At 37.0% G+C, this 19,156-nt stretch overlaps 1 protein-coding gene across 3 annotated transcripts in view; it reads left to right on the top strand.

Annotated features, from left to right (window-relative positions):
* The window catches only part of EPC2 (enhancer of polycomb homolog 2), a 143,728-nt gene that overhangs the window by 37,629 nt on the left and 86,943 nt on the right, over nt 1-19,156 (top strand). For all 3 annotated transcript variants that reach the window (XM_034954023.3, XM_034954024.3, XM_003816689.6), the window contains exon 2: nt 7,873-8,032. In XM_034954023.3, coding sequence (XP_034809914.1) covers nt 7,873-8,032 — 160 coding nt within the window. The remainder of the gene's footprint in view (nt 1-7,872; nt 8,033-19,156) is intronic.

Genomic DNA, 19,156 nt, shown 5'->3' with positions numbered 1-19,156 from the left:
TCCTATTTCTCCACATCCTCTCTACCTTGTCATTTTATGTTTATAAAGTTATTATCAGTATTCATAAGCCTTTATCTCCACTAATTAATGAGTAGTGTTTTTGACCTGTGGTTACTGGGGTGCATTGAGTGCACACCAAAACCCTTGTTCAGTTTTAAAACTAAATATGTTTTGAAAACTCTCCAATGCATAATCTTATTATTGTATAGAGTTTTTTTTGGGAGGAAAGTTGCAGAGAGTCGAGATACTCATATACCTCAGTTTTGTGGTACGTTGTTACCGTTGGTTTCTACAAGGGCCTTCTCTTTTCCTCTCCTCCCCTCCTCTCACTGTATTTTCATTTTTATTATGGAATTATTAAACATACACAAGTATAATGAATCTCCATGTGGTCATCTTCTGCAGTTAATCACATATGGCCAATCGTGTTTTGTCTCTGACACTGCAGTCCAGTACGGCCTGAATTTGAAAGGGTATTGCAAGACTCCTCTCTGGTTTCCTTTATTTATTCTGTTCTCTCTCTCTTTGCTACTCCCATTCTTTTCTCTACCCTCTCAGGCAACCAACTAATATATTTAATGTGTCTCTTGTGGCAAAATCCATACTGTTTTATGTACATTTGCTTTTAATTTATAGAAATCACATGTTATATCTGATTCTATTTCTTACAAGTTTTCTGAATTAACACTGCTTTTTTTTTCCTTATTCACAAAATATATCACAAGGATCTTAAAAAATTTTTTTTTAAATTTCAATAGCTTTGGGGAAACAGGTGGTGTTTACTTGCTTGGAAAAGTCCTTTAGTAGTGATTTCTGAGATTTTGGTGCACCCATCACCTGAGCAGTGCACACTGTACCCAGTGTCTAGTCTTTTATCCCTTAATCCCCTCTCATCCTTCCTGCCGAGTCTCCAAAGTCCATTATATCATTTTTTTTTTTTTGAGATGGAGTCTTGCTGTGTTGCCCAGGCTGGAGTGCAGTGGCATGATCTCGGCTCACTGCAACCTCCACCTCCCGGGTTCAAGCAATTCTCCTGCCTCAGCCTCCCAAGTAGCTGGGACTACAGTCATGCACCACCACTGCCGGCTAATTTTTGTAATTTTAGTAGAGACAGGGTTTCACCATGTTAGCCAGGATTGTCTCGATCTCCTGATCTCGTGATCCACCCACCTCAGCCTCCCAAAATGCTGGGATTACAGCTGTGAGCCACCACACCTGGCCCATTATATCATTCTTATGCCTTTGCATCCTCATAGCTTAGCTCCCACTTATAAATAATGTGATGTTTGGTTTTCCATTCCCAAGTTACTTCATGTAGAATAGTGGTCTTCAACTCCATCCAGGTTGCTGCAAATGCCATTATTTCATTCCTTTTTATGCCTGAGTAGTATTCCATGGTATATATACACCACATTCACTCCTTAGTTGATGAGCATTTAGGCTGGTTTCATATTTTTGCAATTGCAAATTGTACTGCTGTAAACGCGTGCAAGTGTCTTTTTCATATGATGACTTCTTTTCCTTTGGGTAGTTACCCGGTAGTGGGATTACTGGATCAAATCTACTTTTAGTTCTTTAAGGAATCTCCATACTGTTTTTCCATAGAGGTTGTACTAGTTTACATTCCCACCAGCAGTGTAAAAGTGTTCCTTTTTACCACATCCACACCAACATCATTACTTTTTAATTTTTAAATTATGGCCATTCTTGCAGGAATAAGGTGGTATCTCATTGCAGTTTTGATTTGCATTTCACTGACGATTAGTGATGTTGAGCATTTTTTCATTGTTGGCCATTTATGTATCTTCTTTTGAGAATTGTCCATTCATGTCCTTTGCCCACTTTTTGATGGGATTGTTTTTTTTCTTGCTGATTTGTTTGAGTTCCTTGTAGATTCTGAATATTAGTCCTTTGTTAGATGCATAGTTTGCAAATATTTTCTCCCACTCTGTGGGTTGTCTCTTTGCCCTGCTGATTATTTCTTTTGCTGTGCAGAATCTTTAGTTTAATTAGGTCCCATCTATTTATCTTTGTTGCATTTGCGTTTGGGTTCTTGGTCATGAACTCGTTGCCTAAGCCAATGTGTAGAAGAGTTTTTCCGATGTTATGTTCTAGAATTTTTATGGTTTCAGATCAGTTGATTTTTGTATAAGGTGAAAGCTGAGGATCCAGCTTGATTCTTCTACACGTAACAGTGCTTCTAAGATGCATCACATTGTATATGCATCTGGACTGTTGATACCAACTGTTTTGTAATATTCATGATGAGCATCTACCACATTTGACTTACCTACTGTCCCACTCATAGATACCCACGTTGCCTCAAACTTTCCTCTACAGCAGATACCATTTCAGTGAACCCCTATGCCTACTTACATACCTGTGTGAGGTTTTCTTTGGGTTATACAGTCAAGACAGGAGTTGCTAGTTCACAGATTATGCAGATTCAGTTTGAGTAATTAATCACATTGCTCTCTGGAATGGTAGGAAGTCTGTGCTTCCATAGTCATACATGCCGGAATTTGTATCATATCCTTGCCAACACTTGGCATTATTTTAGTTTTTTATTTTTGCCAGCCTAATCAGTATAAATCGTCTCATAAAATTTTTTAAACTTGTGTTTTTCTGATTACTAATGAATTTGCACATCTCTTCACATACTTGTTAGCCTTTTGGGTTTTCTCTTCTGTAAATTGCCTATTTATATCTTTTACCCATTTTTCCTTTAGGGTTACTTTTCCTGTTAATTTGCAGGAGTTTCTTATATATTCTTGATAGTAATCATTTATAGGTTTTAGACATTTAAAATAACATACTATTTTGTCATAAATTTATTAACTTTGTCCGTGGTGTCCTTTATTGAACAAAAATTTTTAATTTTAATATAATAGATTTCGTTGAGTTTTTTTTGCTTTATTGTTCGTACTTCTGAAATTTTAAGAAGTTATCTGCTCTTATAGCAGAAAGATATTTCCCTTTGTTTTCTTCTGTCTATGGTTTTATTTAGCATGTTTAGATATATACAGATATTGTAGGTTTGGTTCCAAGCCACCACAATAAAGCGAGTAACGCTAAATAAAGCAAGTTACATGAATATTTTGGTTTCACAGTGCATATAAAAGTTATGCTGGCTGGGCACGGTGGCTCACGCCTGTAATCCCAGCACTTTGGGAGGCTGAGGTGGGTAGATCACGAGGTCAGGAGATCGAGACCATCCTGGCTAACATGGTGAAACACCGTCTCTACTAAAAATACAAAAAAATTAGCCAGGTGTGGTGGCGGGAGCCTGTAGTCCCAGCTACTCAGGAGGCTAAGGCAGGAGAATGGCGTGAGCTCCGCTTCGGGGGGCAGAGCCTGCAGTGAGCCGAGATTGCGCCACGGCACTCCAGCCTGGACGACAGAGCGAGATTCCATCTCAAAAAATAAAAATAAAAAAATAAAAGTTATGCTTATACTATACTGTGGTCTATTACGTATGCACTAGCACTGTGTCTAAAATATATACATTCCTTAATTTTAAAATGCCCTATTGCTAAAAAATGGTTGCTAACAGTCATCTGAGCTTTCGGTTATTCACAGTCTTTTTACTGTTGGAGGGTCTTGCCTTGATGTTAATGGCTAGACTGATCAGGGTAATGTTTGCTAAAGGTTAGGTGGCTGTGGAAGTTTCTTATAATAAGACAATAGTGAAGTTTGCTGCATCAGTTGACTCTTTCATGAAAGAATTTGTTGTAGCATGTGATGCTGTTTGATAACATTTTACTCACAGTAGAACTTTTTTCAAAATTGCATTCTCAAACCCTGCTCCTGCTTATCAACTTCGTATAATGTTCCGAATCCTTTGTTGTCAGTTCAGCAATGTTCACAACATCTTCACCTGCAGTAAATTCCATCTCAAGAAACCACTTCCTTGCTCATCCATAAGAAACAACTCCTCATCTGTTCAAGTTTTATGAAATTGCCACAATTTGGTCACATAATATTCTGAACAGGCTCCACTTCTAGTTCTAGTTTTCTTGCCATTTCCACTACATCTTCAGTTACTTCCTTTACTGAAGTCTTGAACTCCTCAAAGTCATCCATGAGGATTAGAATTCCCTTCTTTCAAACTCCTGTTAATGTGGGCATTTTGACCTCTTTCTATGAATCATGAATGTTCTTAATGACATCTACAATAGTGAATCCTTTTCAGAAGGTTTTCAGTTTACTTTGCTCAGATCCATCAGAGGAATTTATGGCAGCTATTGCCTTACAAAATGGATTTCTTAAATAAAAACTTGAAAGTCAAAATTACTTTTAATCCATGGACTGCAGAATGAATGTTGTCTTAGCAGGCATGAAAATAGCATTAATCTCCTTGTTCATCGCCATCAGACTTCTTGGGTGACCATATGCATTGTTGGGTAGTTGTATTTTAAAATAATTTTTTTTTCCCTGAGCAGTAGCCCTCAGCAGTTAGCTTAGAATATTTATTAAACCTGTAGAGCACAGGCAGAGTAGATTTAGCATATTCTTGAGGGCCTTAGGATTTTTGGAATGGTAAATGAGCATTGACTACAATTAACATTACCAGCTGATTAGCCCCTAACAAGAGAGTCAGTCTGTTCTTTGAAGCTTTGAAACCAGGCATTGACTTTTCCTCTCTAGCTATAAAAGTCCTAGATGGCATCTTCTACCAGTAGAAGGCTATTTCATCTACATTGAAAATCTATTATTCAGTGTAGCTACCTTCATCAGTGATCTTAACTAGATCTTCTGGATCACTTGTGATGTTTCTGCATCAGCACTTGTTGCCTCACCTTGCGCTTTTATGTTATGGAGATGGATTTTTGCCTTCAACCTCATGAGCCAATCTCTGCCATCTTCTAACTTTTTTCCTGTAGCTTTTTCACCTCTCTCAGCCTTCATAGAATTGAAATGCCTTGCCCTGGATTAGGCTTTGGCTTACGGGAATGTTGTGGCTGGTTTGACATTGACCACTGACCAGACCACTGAAACTTTCTCTGTCTCAGCAATAAGGCTGTTTTGCTTCGTTATTATTTGTATGTTCACTAGAGTGGCACTTAGTGAGCTTAAAAAGGAGCAGAAAATGTGGCTTTATAATATTTTGTGATTTCTAGTAGGCAGGTCTCCGTTCTCATGCCACATTTTCTGCTGCTTTTTAAGTTTACTTAGCTATTCCTAGACTTCTGTTCCTTAGCCAAATTTCATGGCATTTTTCTTAAATATGCTTTCTTGATTTAACTTATTCTGACAGATGCCAAAGAGATGCTAACTATGATGTAGTATAGATGATTATTTGGGGAAAAGCAGGTATGACTTGATTGGATCTGACAAAACGATGCTGCTTGTGGGAGTCCCAATAGCTGCCCTGGCTTACTGTTCACTTGTCTATGGCATAGAAGCTTGTTTGCCCACTTCCTCATATTGTATTTCTTTTCTTTCCCATTTGTTTTATGTCTCTGTCTCTCTGCTTTCTTTAACGGTAATTACTGGCAGAAGATCATGAAATTAATTATTTTCTTATTATTTGGTATCTATCCCCCTCTATCATCTTACCTTCCTTTTAAAGTACTAGTTATAATCAAACTAATCTACTGTGTATTTTGCATAGAATGGACCTTCAGTTTAATTTTATTTATGTCTTGCTGAACGAAACTTTTCTTTTTGGATCACTGCACTAATTCCTTTTGTATAATAACATTTCACATACCCTAAAGGCTTGAATGAAATTAAGACCTTCTAATTTCCAAAAAAATGGTGTAATATCTTAGGATTAAGAATTTTGGCTTTGCAAGACTTGGAACCAACCCAAATGTCCAACAATGATAGACTGGATTAAGAAAATGTGGCACATATACACCATGGAATATTATGCAGCCATAAAAAATGATGAGCTCATGTCCTTTGTAGGGACATGGATGAAGCTGGAAACCATCATTCTCAGCAAACTATTGCAAAGGCAAAAAATCAAACACCGCATGTGCTCACTCATAGGTGGGAATTGAACAGTGAGAACACATGGACACACAGGAAGGGGAACATCACACACACTGGGGCCTGTTGTGGGATGGGGGGAGGGGGGACGGATAGCATTAGGAGATATACCTAATGCTAAATGATGAGTTAATGGGTGCAGCACACCAGCATGGCACATGTATACATATGTAACAAACCTGCACGTTGTACACATGTACCCTAAAACTTAAAGTATAATAATAATAAAATTTTTTAAAAAAAGAATTTTGGCTTTGCATATATATGTATATCCTGAATTGTGTTTCTGTTTTGTTACTTAGAACTGTTTGACCTCAACAACTTACAAAACATCCTTATGCCTCAGTTTCTTTATATGCATTTTGCATAGCCTGACATGTAGTAGGAATCCAGTAAAGATTTCATTTATTCATTCAGTTAATGTATGTTAAGCAGCTTCTATATTTTGGCCATTGTACTAGGCATTAGGGATAAGAAATTAACAAAACAAGCAAAAATCATTGCCTTCTTGGAACTTACTTTATGCTAGGGGGAGAGGGGCAGTAAACAAATGAGATCTTTACTATGATGTTGCAAAGTGGCATGGAGGAAAGTAAAACAGGAAAGGTATCGAGGAGAGTAAAACAGGGAAGGAATGCTAGAGGAGGAGTACTCTTTTAGATTAGAAAAAAAAGTCACGGAAGGCCTCTCTGCTAAGATAAGACTGGAAGCAATTTTGAAAGCAGACTGTTTGGATATATAGAAACAGCAACATCAGTGTGGCTAGAATTAAAGATTGGAGAGGAGAGAGGTTGGAAATGAGATAAGAGAGATGCAGAGTCTTGTAGGTCATTGAGTGAAATTTTTTTTTTTTTTGAGACGGAGTCTCGCTGTGTTGCCCAGGCTGGATTCCAGTGGCGTGATCTCGGCTCACTGCAACCTCTGCCTCCTGGGTTCACGCCATTCTCCTGCCTCAGCCTCCTGAGTAGCTGGGACTACAGGCGCCCGCCACTACGCCCGGCTAATTTTTTTGGTATTTTTAGTAGAGTCGGGGTTTCACTGTGTTAGCCAGGATGGTTTCGATCTCCTGACCTTTTGATCCACCCGTCTTGGCCTCCCAAAGTGCTGGGATTACAGGCATGAGCCACCACCCAGCCATTGAGTGATTTTTAACCTTTACTCTGAATAGGATGGAGATCAGAAATCCTTTATGGGGTGGGTGGCATGACACGATTTACCTTCCAAAAGGTAAAACTGTTTTATTGGGAATGGGCCATTGTGGGGGAAGGGAGGAAGGAGGGAAAATTCTATTTAGGAGGCTATTTCAGTAAGTTGTGGAAGTAATGAAGTGATTAGAAACTGGATATATGTTATAGGAACTGTTCATTTAACCTTTATTTAAAAATATTTTCTGCCCTGGTAGTAATAAAACTTGTTGTACATAATTTTATCTTTCTTTGAAATATTCAGAATTTTGTACTGTTAAAGTTTGAAGTAATAAATGCAGAAGATACTTAAAATCTGTGATACAAATTTATTTCCTGTAATTTGGAATTTTTCTTTCATCTGGTAGTGGTGACAAACACCTCAATTAATCTAGCAAACAGATTAATTTTTTGTAATTGAAATTTTATATTCTAGTTTCTGAGTATATATTTAATTTTGTTTAAAAAAATTCTACTTACAAAAATTGTAATAATCTAAGGTGTTATCAGTATGAGCCACGAGTATTAAGAGAGAATGATGACAATGTAACTGTAGGTCTTTGGCAAAGGAACTATTTATAATTGATTCTTAAAGCACTTTGTGATTATTAAACAAAGTAACTTTTATATAAAATTATGCATTGATTAATATTACTTAAACAACTTATGTTGCCTACTTTACATTTTCCAGGAACATCATTTACAGCGAGCAATTTCAGCACAGCAAGTGTTTAGAGAAAAAAAAGAGAGCATGGTCATTCCTGTTCCTGAGGCAGAGAGCAACGTCAACTATTACAATCGCTTGTACAAAGGAGAGTTTAAACAGCCAAAACAGTTCATTCATATTCAGCGTAAGTTTGTTAATTCATTGTTTTCTGTTTGTACTTTAAATTTATCAACCAGTGGAAATCTTTTCTTTTGCCTAAAGAAATTCTAATTTTTTAATTCATACACACTGATTAATAGATATGTTAAACATTAAAGAATAAAATCCCTCTGTGCTTACATCTGAATTTGGAAATCATTTTGAGTTTTAAGTAACATTTGGAACATTTGATATTTATGTAGTATAGGATTTTATATAGCACTTATACTTTATTACATAGCTAAAAGGTGGTGGATTACTATACCCAAATGAGATTTCCTTTTTTTTTTTTCTTTGAGACAGAGTCTCTCTGTTACCCAGGCTGGAGTGCAGTGGCATGATCTTGGCTCACTGCAACCTCTGCCATCTGGGTTTAAGTGATTCTCCTGCTTCAGCCTCCTCAGTAGTTGGGATTACAGGCGTGTGCCACCACACCCAGCTGATGTTTGTATTATTAGTAGAGATGGGATTTCGTCTTGTTGGCCAGGCTGGTCTCAAACTCCTGACCTCAGTTGATCTGCCCACCTCGGCCTCCCAGAGTGCTGGGATTACAGGTGTGAGCTACCGCGCCCACCTGAGATTTACTTTTAAAGGTCCAGTGCCCCTAATGCCCAGGAGTAGTCTTCTGAAATTTTTCAGAATCAAATCTAATGCCTTTACTTTCATATAGTTTTTATTAAAGAATTCTATGTAGTTCTGCCTCCTTAATACTCTTACTTTTCTCCCACTGTTAGTATTTAAATGATCACCACCTCTAGCGTGAAGACTTTTAACAATCTCCTGTTATATTTACTGTCCTGTATCTACTGTCCCTATACTCTTCTAATCTAGCTTCTCTCCACAAAGAACTTCTAGAGTAGGATTTTTCAGCTGATTCCACAGACAGATGCTAGTGTCTTGTTATCTTGTCAGGTGTGTAAAAAAGAAATGTTGGATAGCTTGTTAAAATAGAGATTCCAAGGCTCAACATCCGGCCTAGCTGAAGTATCCACCTGTCTGACAACCTACCTGTATGAGAATCTCTGGGTGTGAAGTCTGGTGATTTGTATTTTTAAAGAGTTCCCTGTGTAATTCTGAAACATCACCAGCTTTAAGACTGACTATAAGATTGACTGCTTTTCATTGATTCTGAGATGCACTGTTTTCATCTTTGCAGTGAAATTGCATCTTAAATTGCTGTTGTTCAGGATTGAAGTCTTGTTCTTCTAAAGAGAATTTTCATTTGTTTCTGCCAGGCATTTGGGGACACTACCAACCGGAGACCACGTTAAAGTTTTTGCTTGTTTGTTTTGTTCATTTGTTTTTGGACCACAGTATTAGCTTTAATTTAGGCTGCAGATCTGCTCAAGGTTCAGTTCTCAGGAAGATTTTTTGCTTCTCCTTTCTACCTAAGGGCAAGTTGAGAAATACAAAATTCTTTGCTTTCCCTTTCTGCATGGCTAATTTATTTCTTTAATCTTACACTGAGGGCATAGCCCTTTGGTAATGTATCTTTATTCAGTAGTATTCTATACTAATATTAACACCCAAGCATAAAGCTTTTTTCTTTCTTATGGTATATATAGTAATGTTGTGTCTTGTAATTGATGGCAGTTTAGATTTGATAGAATTCAATAATAGTCATATTCTCTAGTATGAATATTAGGTTCTTTGTAATTTGTTCCCTGCTTTCTCCTTTAACCTCATTTATTTTTGCTCTTCCCTTCACTCTGTGTACCATAGGGACTATGAAAATTACCCCCATTCACCTTCTTTCATATTTAACATTTCCTTGCATGTGCTGTTGAAGTCTTCTTTCCCTTCCTATAGCTCATTAAAGACTTAACTCCCTTATGAAAGCCACCTTGACTTTTCTCACTCTACCTGTCTTCTTTGCTTATCGTAGTATCTTTTACATACTTCTGTTAGAGGACTCACCATACTTTATTGCAATTATTTGTAACCATTCTTTCTCTCCTTTTAGACTGTGAGCTCCTTGAGGGCAGGAACTATATATTTTATTTTCTTTTGTGTCTTCAGAGTAAAGTGCTTGGTTTATAGATGCTCAATAAATGATGTGTTTGTCGACTGAATTGTTTTAAAATGGCTTTAAAAAGTCTTTTGGTGGTACAGCCATTTTCCACAGATTTCTTTTCTCTGAAATAGTCTGGAGAAACACACATGCGAAAATTATTTATGTATATTTTTTTCTCCTGTGTTCTTTGACTTTGAGTCCTATTAGCTTTTTGAATTTGCCTTTACCTTCTATCAGTCAGGAAGGAGATAACTATTCATAATAGAAATTTTAAGGATCTCTCTTAAGCCAAAGTATCAATCATTTTGTATTTTGATAATATTGCAGTTAGGCAGGAAGACCATTTGTAAAAACCATTCTAGGAAACCAAGAACTAAAAATCGGGTGTAACTCATGTGGGTCAGGCCCATCGAATACAATAAACGTTATTCTTGTGTTGGTTTTTTTCATTTCATTTTATTCTATTACTGTAAAAAACAATAAAAGTAATAGAAATTATTTTACCTTTCATTTTTTCTTTTAGCTTGTCAGCGTATACTGCATACTATACAGTATCTTACTGCACATATGATATTTATTCTGCCTTTCTAGTCATATTTTAAGTTTCTCAGATTTTTATATGTAGTCATTTAAAATGCATATACCACTTTCCATCAGTTTGATATTTCACAATTTGCTTATTGGACTTAAGATTATCTGTACTAAATTTTAAACTCATTACTGATTTTTTCCAAGGAAGGTTAAAAAAATTTTTTTTAATGTAACTTTTTGCTAAGCCTTTAAGGAGTTTCAGAAAATTTCACTCTGGATTTTTCCTTTTCTTCTTTTAATGATAGATTAGAGAGAATCCCCATTCACTTGGCTAGAAAAAAACATTATAAAGTTGCCACAGTAGGGTGGCCTTGTTCAGGTTCATCACATACTTGCCTGGGCTTTGGCAGAAGCCTCCTTCTTGCCCTATTCTTTATACCTTCCAATCCATCATCCACTGCCACTGTTGTAATTACTATCCATTTCAGAATTTTCAGTGACTGTCTGTTGACTATAGGATAAAATTTTTAACATCTTTGTGTGATGTATAAGGCACTCCTTTGTGCCTGTCTAGCCGTGTTTCCCTATGTGTTCTTCCACTATGACACCAACCTTATTGAAATGAACTGTTTGAGGGTCTTTGTCTTCCTCTACACTGTAACCTCCTCGCGATCAGGGGCTCCATCTTATGGTACTTTAGAATTTTTATTACCTAGTACAGTCCCAGAGTGTAGTCTCAATACACTTTTCCTTCCTAATTTCTTTAACCCATCATGCTTCAAGCTACATTAATAATGAGATCTTTGTAGCTCTTTGAGTTATGCCTTATTTTGTTATGTCTTCACATAGCCTTTTACTTCTCAACTTGTTAAAATACAACTTGCCTCCAGGATTACCTTTAGGAGCCTTTTTCTGACGTCTCTCAGCATTGTTCTTGGTACTGTTTGCCCCACCCCTCCTGTGTCCAGTGCGTACTTTCGTTGTGGCACTGACCACCTTCAGTTGTGATTGTTTGCCCTCTGTTGGGCAGAGTTTATTGAGAGAAGGGACTTCTTTTTCTTTGAATTTCATTGCCTAGTACAGTACTTACAGCATGTGGTTAGGTGTGCAGTTAAATATTAGCTGAATAAATAAATGAGTGAAAGAATTAATGAAATTAAAAGCATATACTCCATGGCATTTTCGAGCCATCAGTATTTGTTGGACTAAAAATTGTACACAGAATCAAATATAAGGCTAAAATTATTAGTGCATACAGTGAAATTGAGCAACCCGCTGTGTTAGAAATTAAAAGGTGAGTTCTGTTATTCACCAACTGTTAATTTAGCCCAAAAAGTGCCAAGAAGGAGTTGGGAGTGGACTCCAATCTGTTATGAAAGTGAGACAAACATTCTTGTTCCTTCCGATCCCTTTCAGTAGCAGTTCTTCATAGTCACCCTTATCAGCTTTATGCAGAACTTATTGAATCATAACACATCGAGCTGTCTTTACCAGGTGGGAAGCATCTTGAAGGCACAAAGTCTTTGATGACCTAAGATAGTAAAACTCTTCAGTTGTGTGCCACATGCAGAAAAAAACACTACCTACTTTCATTAAGTTACATTTACTTTGGGTTCCTTAACCCAAATGTTATAATTTTCATTCTTCTTGGAGTTCAATAATTTTATTAAATTCAGTACCCAAACTTTTCTCTTTAAGGAAACAACTTTGTTTACATTTCAATAGTATCTTTATTTGATCTCCTATTACCTGTTTTATTTAATATGATAACATTTTACAGTTGATACTAAATATCTTGGAATTGTAGAACACGAAGGAACTTAACATTCTCCTCCCCCTGCCCAAACCCCGGTGACGGAGTCTTGCTCTGTTGCCCAGGCTGGAGTGCAGTGGTGCAATATCTGCTCACCACAACCTTCCTCACCGCCCCACCAGGTTTAAGCAATTCCTCTGCCTCAGCCTCCAGAGTAGCTGGGATCACGGGTGCGTGCCACCACGCCCGGCTAATTTTTGTATTTTTAGTAGAGACAGGGTTTCACCATGTTGGCCAGGCTTATCTTGGACTCCTGGCCTCATGATCCGTGATCCGCCCACCTTGACCTCCTAAAGTGTTGGGATTACAGGCGTGAGCCATCGCACCAGCCTGACATTGTTTCTTAAGTATTCTGAAGTTAATTTGTATCCAGTTTTGAACTCAGTTAAATAGTTATTGGTAGCAGGACTCTCTTTTCTTATTTTGAAATGAAAGTTTACTTCCCCCATCTCATTCCCTTAGTCTTACAAACATAGAACAGTAGACGGTCTTGACTGAAAGAAGAGTTCAGGAGAAAGGATAGGTGGAGTAATAACTTGTCATCTGTCAGGCAGGGAGAGGAATGCACTCAAAGGGAATTGAAATGTACCGTTTGTGTCTGCTTCCAAGATTTTAAGCCCTGGCAAAATGCCTGTGTGTGGACACTGCTGTACACTTCTGTACAACTTGAAGCTGCCTCCTTCTCAGACTGATAAAGTTGACTGTTGTCAAGTCTACATTGGAAAAGAGAAAAAGTTAAACTTACCATCATAAAGTGCACCTGTGTATACCACTAGGTTTTTCAGCATGGTTAAAATAGATGCTGGCCTAACATCCAACTTCAGTCTCATTATCCTTGGAAATGTCTTTTGATATTCTCTGCATTATGCAAAAAATGATAATTGACCTGTTCTTTCAGGGCAAACATATTTTGATTGGAAAGAGTTGGGAAGGATTCAGAACAAATGAAGAACATTGTTTTGTTTATACAGTAAGACTTATTGGTAAAAAGGATGCATTCCAGGAACATCATTTTCTTGTAAAAAAAATACTATTGGATGTGTATTAAGAAATTGGACATAAATTCTGTGAAAGGACATCACATATTCAAATAAATAAAGACTGGTAAAACAATGCCATGGGTACAGAAGCAGATTTTGTCAGATTTGTGGAGAACACATTACAGGTGAAGCTGGATCTCAATATCAGGTGATTAGAAGGGACAGGGAATAAGGCCAGCCCCTGAGGGCAACCCACATTCAGATCAGCTAGCTCTAAGTATATTCCTCTCTCCTCAGATTGTGCACTAGCTGCAACCGTGTCCTATTCTTGGGCAAAGCTGTGTGTGTGGACATGGGCTGAAATGGTAGAGTTGTATCTGGGTAGGTGCTAATCCAGGAAGTAGGAGAAGCCTCCAAACCTAGAAGATAATAGATATGAAAGGAGGCCAGGCACAGTGGCTCACACCTGTTATCCCAGCACTTTGGGAGGCCAGTGTGGGAGGATCACTTGAGTCCAGAAGTTGGAAACTAGCTTGGACAACACAGTGAGACCTTGTCACTACAGGAGAAAAAAAAGGTAATGCCAGACATTGTGTGAAAAGCAAACTAATCATTGGGTAGTCTGAGATAAATGAAAGAGAAGCCTGAGTTTAAAGGAGAACGCCCCTTCAGGCTATGTGCATTTATTTATGTCCACTTTTCAAAACAGAAAAAGAAAAAGGCATTTGCAGTGACTTAGAGTAAAATACAATGCAATAAATTAAAGACCATGGTTAAAGAAATCAGGGAGAGAATAAAGACACTATAATAAGGTAAATTTGATGTATAGTGGCACATATTTTAGCCATGATGTGATTACAAAATATAAAAGCAGTATTGGTCATAAAGGGTGCATGATTCTTGGCCTTCAAGCATTTTGAACCCTCCTGTGGGGCCTCCCAAAGAAGATACCCTGAGGTAACTCAGCAGAACTGATTGTGTTAGGAGGAGTTACCAAAGATAGGCCTTCAGCATATTCACCTAGCAACTAATATCTCCATAAATGATTCTCCAATGATGCCACACTCCCCTGAGAGTACCTTACAGCATCTTGTTTCCCCTACCTTAAGAGACTAAAGGAAATTTGCCTTCTCATCTTACTCAGTAACATAATTCCATGGGCTGTCTACCTACAAAAATATTTTCTCATGTGTTTATTTCTTGAAAATTTTAAAGAAGTCTAAACTTTTCCTTCCACAGTTATGGGTAAAAGATAGTAAAATAACATTTACTGACCTCTGTATTTACATCCTGTTATGGTTTGCATACATTTTTTGTATCCTAAGCCAATTATTGCTCAAAGGAGCCTTCTGGACAGATAATGTATTTCTCCCATTTTAAACCTAAGATTAAAGAGCCCAGGGTGATGCAGCTAGCAAGTAGAAGAGTCAGAATTCTAATCCAGGCCATCTGGCTCCAGAGTGTGCCTGTTTAACTGTTTTATACTGCCTCTTAGTCATGGTTCATCATTACAAGTTGCAAATATTTCTACACTTTAAACATAGAAATTCATTACCATTCAAAGGGGGTTGGTAATAGAATCAATAATGGATTCTTTTTTTTTTTTTTCAATGGATAAATTGCAGGGTAGAGGCAGGTTGCTTGCTGATAGAAAAGGCAGATATATATAACTGTGATGACGCACTGTTCTCATTTGGCCTGGCAGAAGATTAATGAATGGAAGAGCACTATGAATGGGTCAGAGAAGAGGTGCCAAAGGGAGAAACTTGAAGAAAAGGGAACCATGAGAGTAATACAAGCACACACTTCATATTTTACCGTATTACCTAGAGTAGTGAGGAGCTCTATTGAAAGGGAGTGAATTTTAGCTTTTGGGAAAGCCTAAGATTCAACTTTTAAAAGAGCCTTTTGAGTTTTATAAATCAAAGACATTAGAGGGAGAACCACTAGGGCAGCAATACAAGCTGATCCTTAAGTGCTTCCATTCAAACACACGCATGCATGTGTGCACGCATACACTAGAAGAACACAAAATAAAAGGGTCAGCCAGGACCTTTGGGTTTTAGGGATTAACTCAGCAGAGCTAGAGAACCCATTCTAGTGCCTTTGGGTATACTGGTTTGCTGCAAGTCCAACCTATCTTTGAAAATAATTCCACAATTTGAATAAAGAGAGGCCCAAATTGGGAAAGGGTGTGTGGCAGTTATTGATTTCTAAGCCTCCAACTAAGCACTGTGCCTGACAAAAAATAAGATTTGCTTTCAATGAAATTGGACCACGTAGGACCTCAGTCAAGTGGGCTTTATTTTCTCTATATGTTAACAAACAAAAAAAAAAGGTTACTGTACCTTTCATGGTTTTAGAGGAGGCTAAAGTAGATAACAAGTGATGTAAAGAATGAGAGAATGAAAAGGCAGCCTCTATGATGATGATGTTGCTTTTTAAATGAGATGATTTAGTATTAAAAGAATTGTTTCCTCACTAACATTGTTCTTATTAAGAAACTGAAGTTGTAGTAAATACGCAATCTTCCCTCCATGGAGTTCAGTAAAGCCACCTCACCGCCCCACCGCCCCCTCTAAAATTGGACCTTGTTTGAAAAAGTTTTCTCATTACTGGCTTAAGAATCTTCTGTTTTGGCTGGGCGCAGTGGCTCGTGCCTGTAATCCCAGCACTTCGGGAGGCTGAGGCGGGTGGATCACGAGGTCAGGAGTTCAAGACCAGCCTGGCCAAGATGGTGAAACCCTATCTCTACTAAAAATACAAAAATTAGCCCCGTGTGGTGGTGCACGCCTGTAATCCCAGCTACTCCGGAGGCTGAGGCAGAAGAATTGCTTGAACCTGGGAGGTGGAGGTTTCAGTGAGCCGAGATCGTGCCATTGCACTCCAGCCTGGGTGACAGCGAGACTCCATCTCAAAAAAAAAAAAAAAAAAAAAAAAAAAATCTCCTCTTTCTCTGATAGAAACTAAGAAAGTAAGCTTTTTTTTTTTTTTGAGAAGCTGATTTTCATGTTCTGATTATAATGAAAAGTAAAATGTTAATTGCGGAAAAAAATAATAATTCTGTCTCTCCAAGATAATTAACCCAGATAAAAGTGTATTTTCTTCGCTTTTTTTTTTTTTTTTTAAAAAGCATTATACTCTGTGTATGTGTGTATGTGTTTGTGGCTTTCGCTTTTTCACTGACTGTCATAGAGTAAGCATTTTTCCATTGTAATCAAATAATTTTAATAGTCTTTGGAAGCTGTAAATTATTACAAGGAATTAGTTTTATGTCCTTCTGTAGTCAGCAGGGATCTTATAAGAGGGCCAGTACTGAAGGTTTTTATTTGTTTCTACCTTAATTATCGAGAAGTTTTAGACCCAGATTATTAGTAAACTAGTAATTTGAATTAGTGAAATATGAATTTGTATGTCAAGGAAAAATAAGATTTTAGGCTTTTTAAAAAACAAATAAACTATATTTTAAAACACGATTTTAGATTTACAAAAAAGCCAATAACAAAATTTTCATGTGCTACCCCTACACACTTTCTCCTACTATTAGTATCTTGTATTAGTCAGTACATTTCTTACAGCTGATGATGTTATTAATTAAAGTTCATAGTTACAGTTTGCTCTTTGTATTGTACAGTTTTATGGATTTTGAAAAATGCATAACATGGATCCATGATTACAGTATCCTACAGAATAGTTTCATCACTCTAAAAACTCCCTGAACTTCGCTGGTACATTCTTCCAAATCCCAGGCAACCACTGATCTTTTTGTTGTCTCTTTAGTTTTGCCTTTCCCAGAATGTCAAATAGTTGGAATTATATAATACATAGCCTTTTCAGATTCTCTCATGTCTTTTTGTTGCTTGATAGCTCATTTCTTTTTATCATTGAATAATGTTTTATTATATGGCTATATCACAGTTTATCCATTCACCTATTAAAAGACATCTTGATTGCTTCCAGTTTCACAGCTATAAATAAAACTGCTCTAAACATTTGTATGTAGGTTTTTGTGTGGCTGTGAGTTTTCAGCTCAATTGGGTATATACTTAGGAGTGCAATTGCTGTAAACACGTTTAGTTTTATAAGAAGCTGCCAAACGGCATTCCAAAGTGGCTGTACCATTTTGCATTCCCACTGACAGTGAATGAAAGTTTCTATTGCCCTGCATCCTTATCATCATTTGGTTTTGGGTCAGTTTTTGGATTTTAGCCATTTTACTAGGTGCGAGATGGTATGTCACTGTTGTAATTTGCCGTTCCCTGATAACATAAGATGTTGATCACCTTTTTGTTTGATTGACATTATTTATATATCTTCTTTAGTGTGGTGTCTGTTCAGATCTTTTGCCCATTTCTTTATTGGATTGCTTGTTTTATTGTTGAGTTTTAAGTGTTCTTTATATATTTTAGATACATGTCCTGTAGAGATATGTATTTTGCATATCTTCTTCCTCTCTGTGCCTTGTCTTTTCATTCACTAACAGTGTCTTTCACAGAGTGAAAGTTTTTAATTTTAATGAAGTCCAGCTTAACAATTTTTTTACTTTCATGAATTATGTGTTTGGTATTATTTCTAAAAGCTCATCATCAAACCCAAGGTCCCTGAGATTTTCTCCAGTGTTATTTTCTAAAAGTTTTGTAGACTGCATTTTATATGTAGATCTGTGATCCATTTTGAGTTAATTTTTGTGAAGGGTGTAAGTTCTATATCTAGATTCATTTTTTTTCATATGGGATGTCACCGTTCTAGCACTCGTTGTTGGAAAGACTCCCCCCTCCCCCCTGCCCCGCATTGAATTGCCTTTGCTCCTTTGTCAAAGATCTTTTGTCAAAAACTATATTTGTATGGATCTATATCTGGGCTCTATTCTGTTCCATTGATCTACTTGTTTACTCTTTTGTCAAATTCTTGCTGTTTTGTTTATAATAGCTTCAGAGTAAGTCTTGGAATCAAGTAATGTCAGTCCTCTGCCCTTTTTACTTTTTTTTTTTTTTTTTTTTTTTTTTAGCACCAGTTGCTCTGAACCTAAGTCCTCTGCCTTTTTTCTTCTTTACTCTTGTATTGGCTCTTTAGGGGCTCTTGTCTTTCTGTATGAACTAGAATCTATTCATCATTGTAACAAAATAACTTACTGGGATTTTTACTGAGACATTGTTGAATCTATATCACATTTGAGAAGAATTGACATAATAGTGTCTTCCTGTCCGTGAACATGGAATATCTCTGCATTTTTTTATTTCTTTCATCAGACTTTTGTGATTTTCCTCATATAGATCCTCTGCATGTTTTGTTAGATTGATACTTAAGTGTCTTTTTTTGTTGTTGTTCTAATGTAAATGGTGTTGTTCCTTAATTTCAAATACCGAGTGTTCATTTTTGGTCTGTAGGAAAGCAACTGACTTTTGTATATTAACTTTGTATGCTACAGACTTACTATACTCTAATTAGTTCCAGGATATTTTTAGTCAATTCTTTGGAATTTTCTACATAGACAGTCTTGTCATCTGTAAGCAAAGACAGTTTCATTTCGTCCTAATCTGTATACTTTTTATTTCCTTTTCTTGTCTTATTGCATTAGCCAGGACTTCCAGGATGATGTTGCATAGAAGTGGTGAGAAGGAACATCCTTGCCTTGTTCTTGATCTTAGTAGGAAAGCTTCTGGTTTCTTACAATTGTGATATTAACTGTAGGTTTTCTGTAAAAGTTCTTTATCAAGTTGAAGAAATTCTCCTCTATTCTTAGTTTGCTGAGAGTTTTATCATGAAAGAGGG

This window comes from Pan paniscus, chromosome 13, assembly GCF_029289425.2.
Source record: "Pan paniscus chromosome 13, NHGRI_mPanPan1-v2.0_pri, whole genome shotgun sequence".
Classification (NCBI taxonomy): Eukaryota; Metazoa; Chordata; class Mammalia; order Primates; family Hominidae; genus Pan; species Pan paniscus.
The sequence above is the reverse complement of the archived record's forward strand: the minus strand, read 5'-3'. Positions and strand labels throughout refer to the sequence as shown.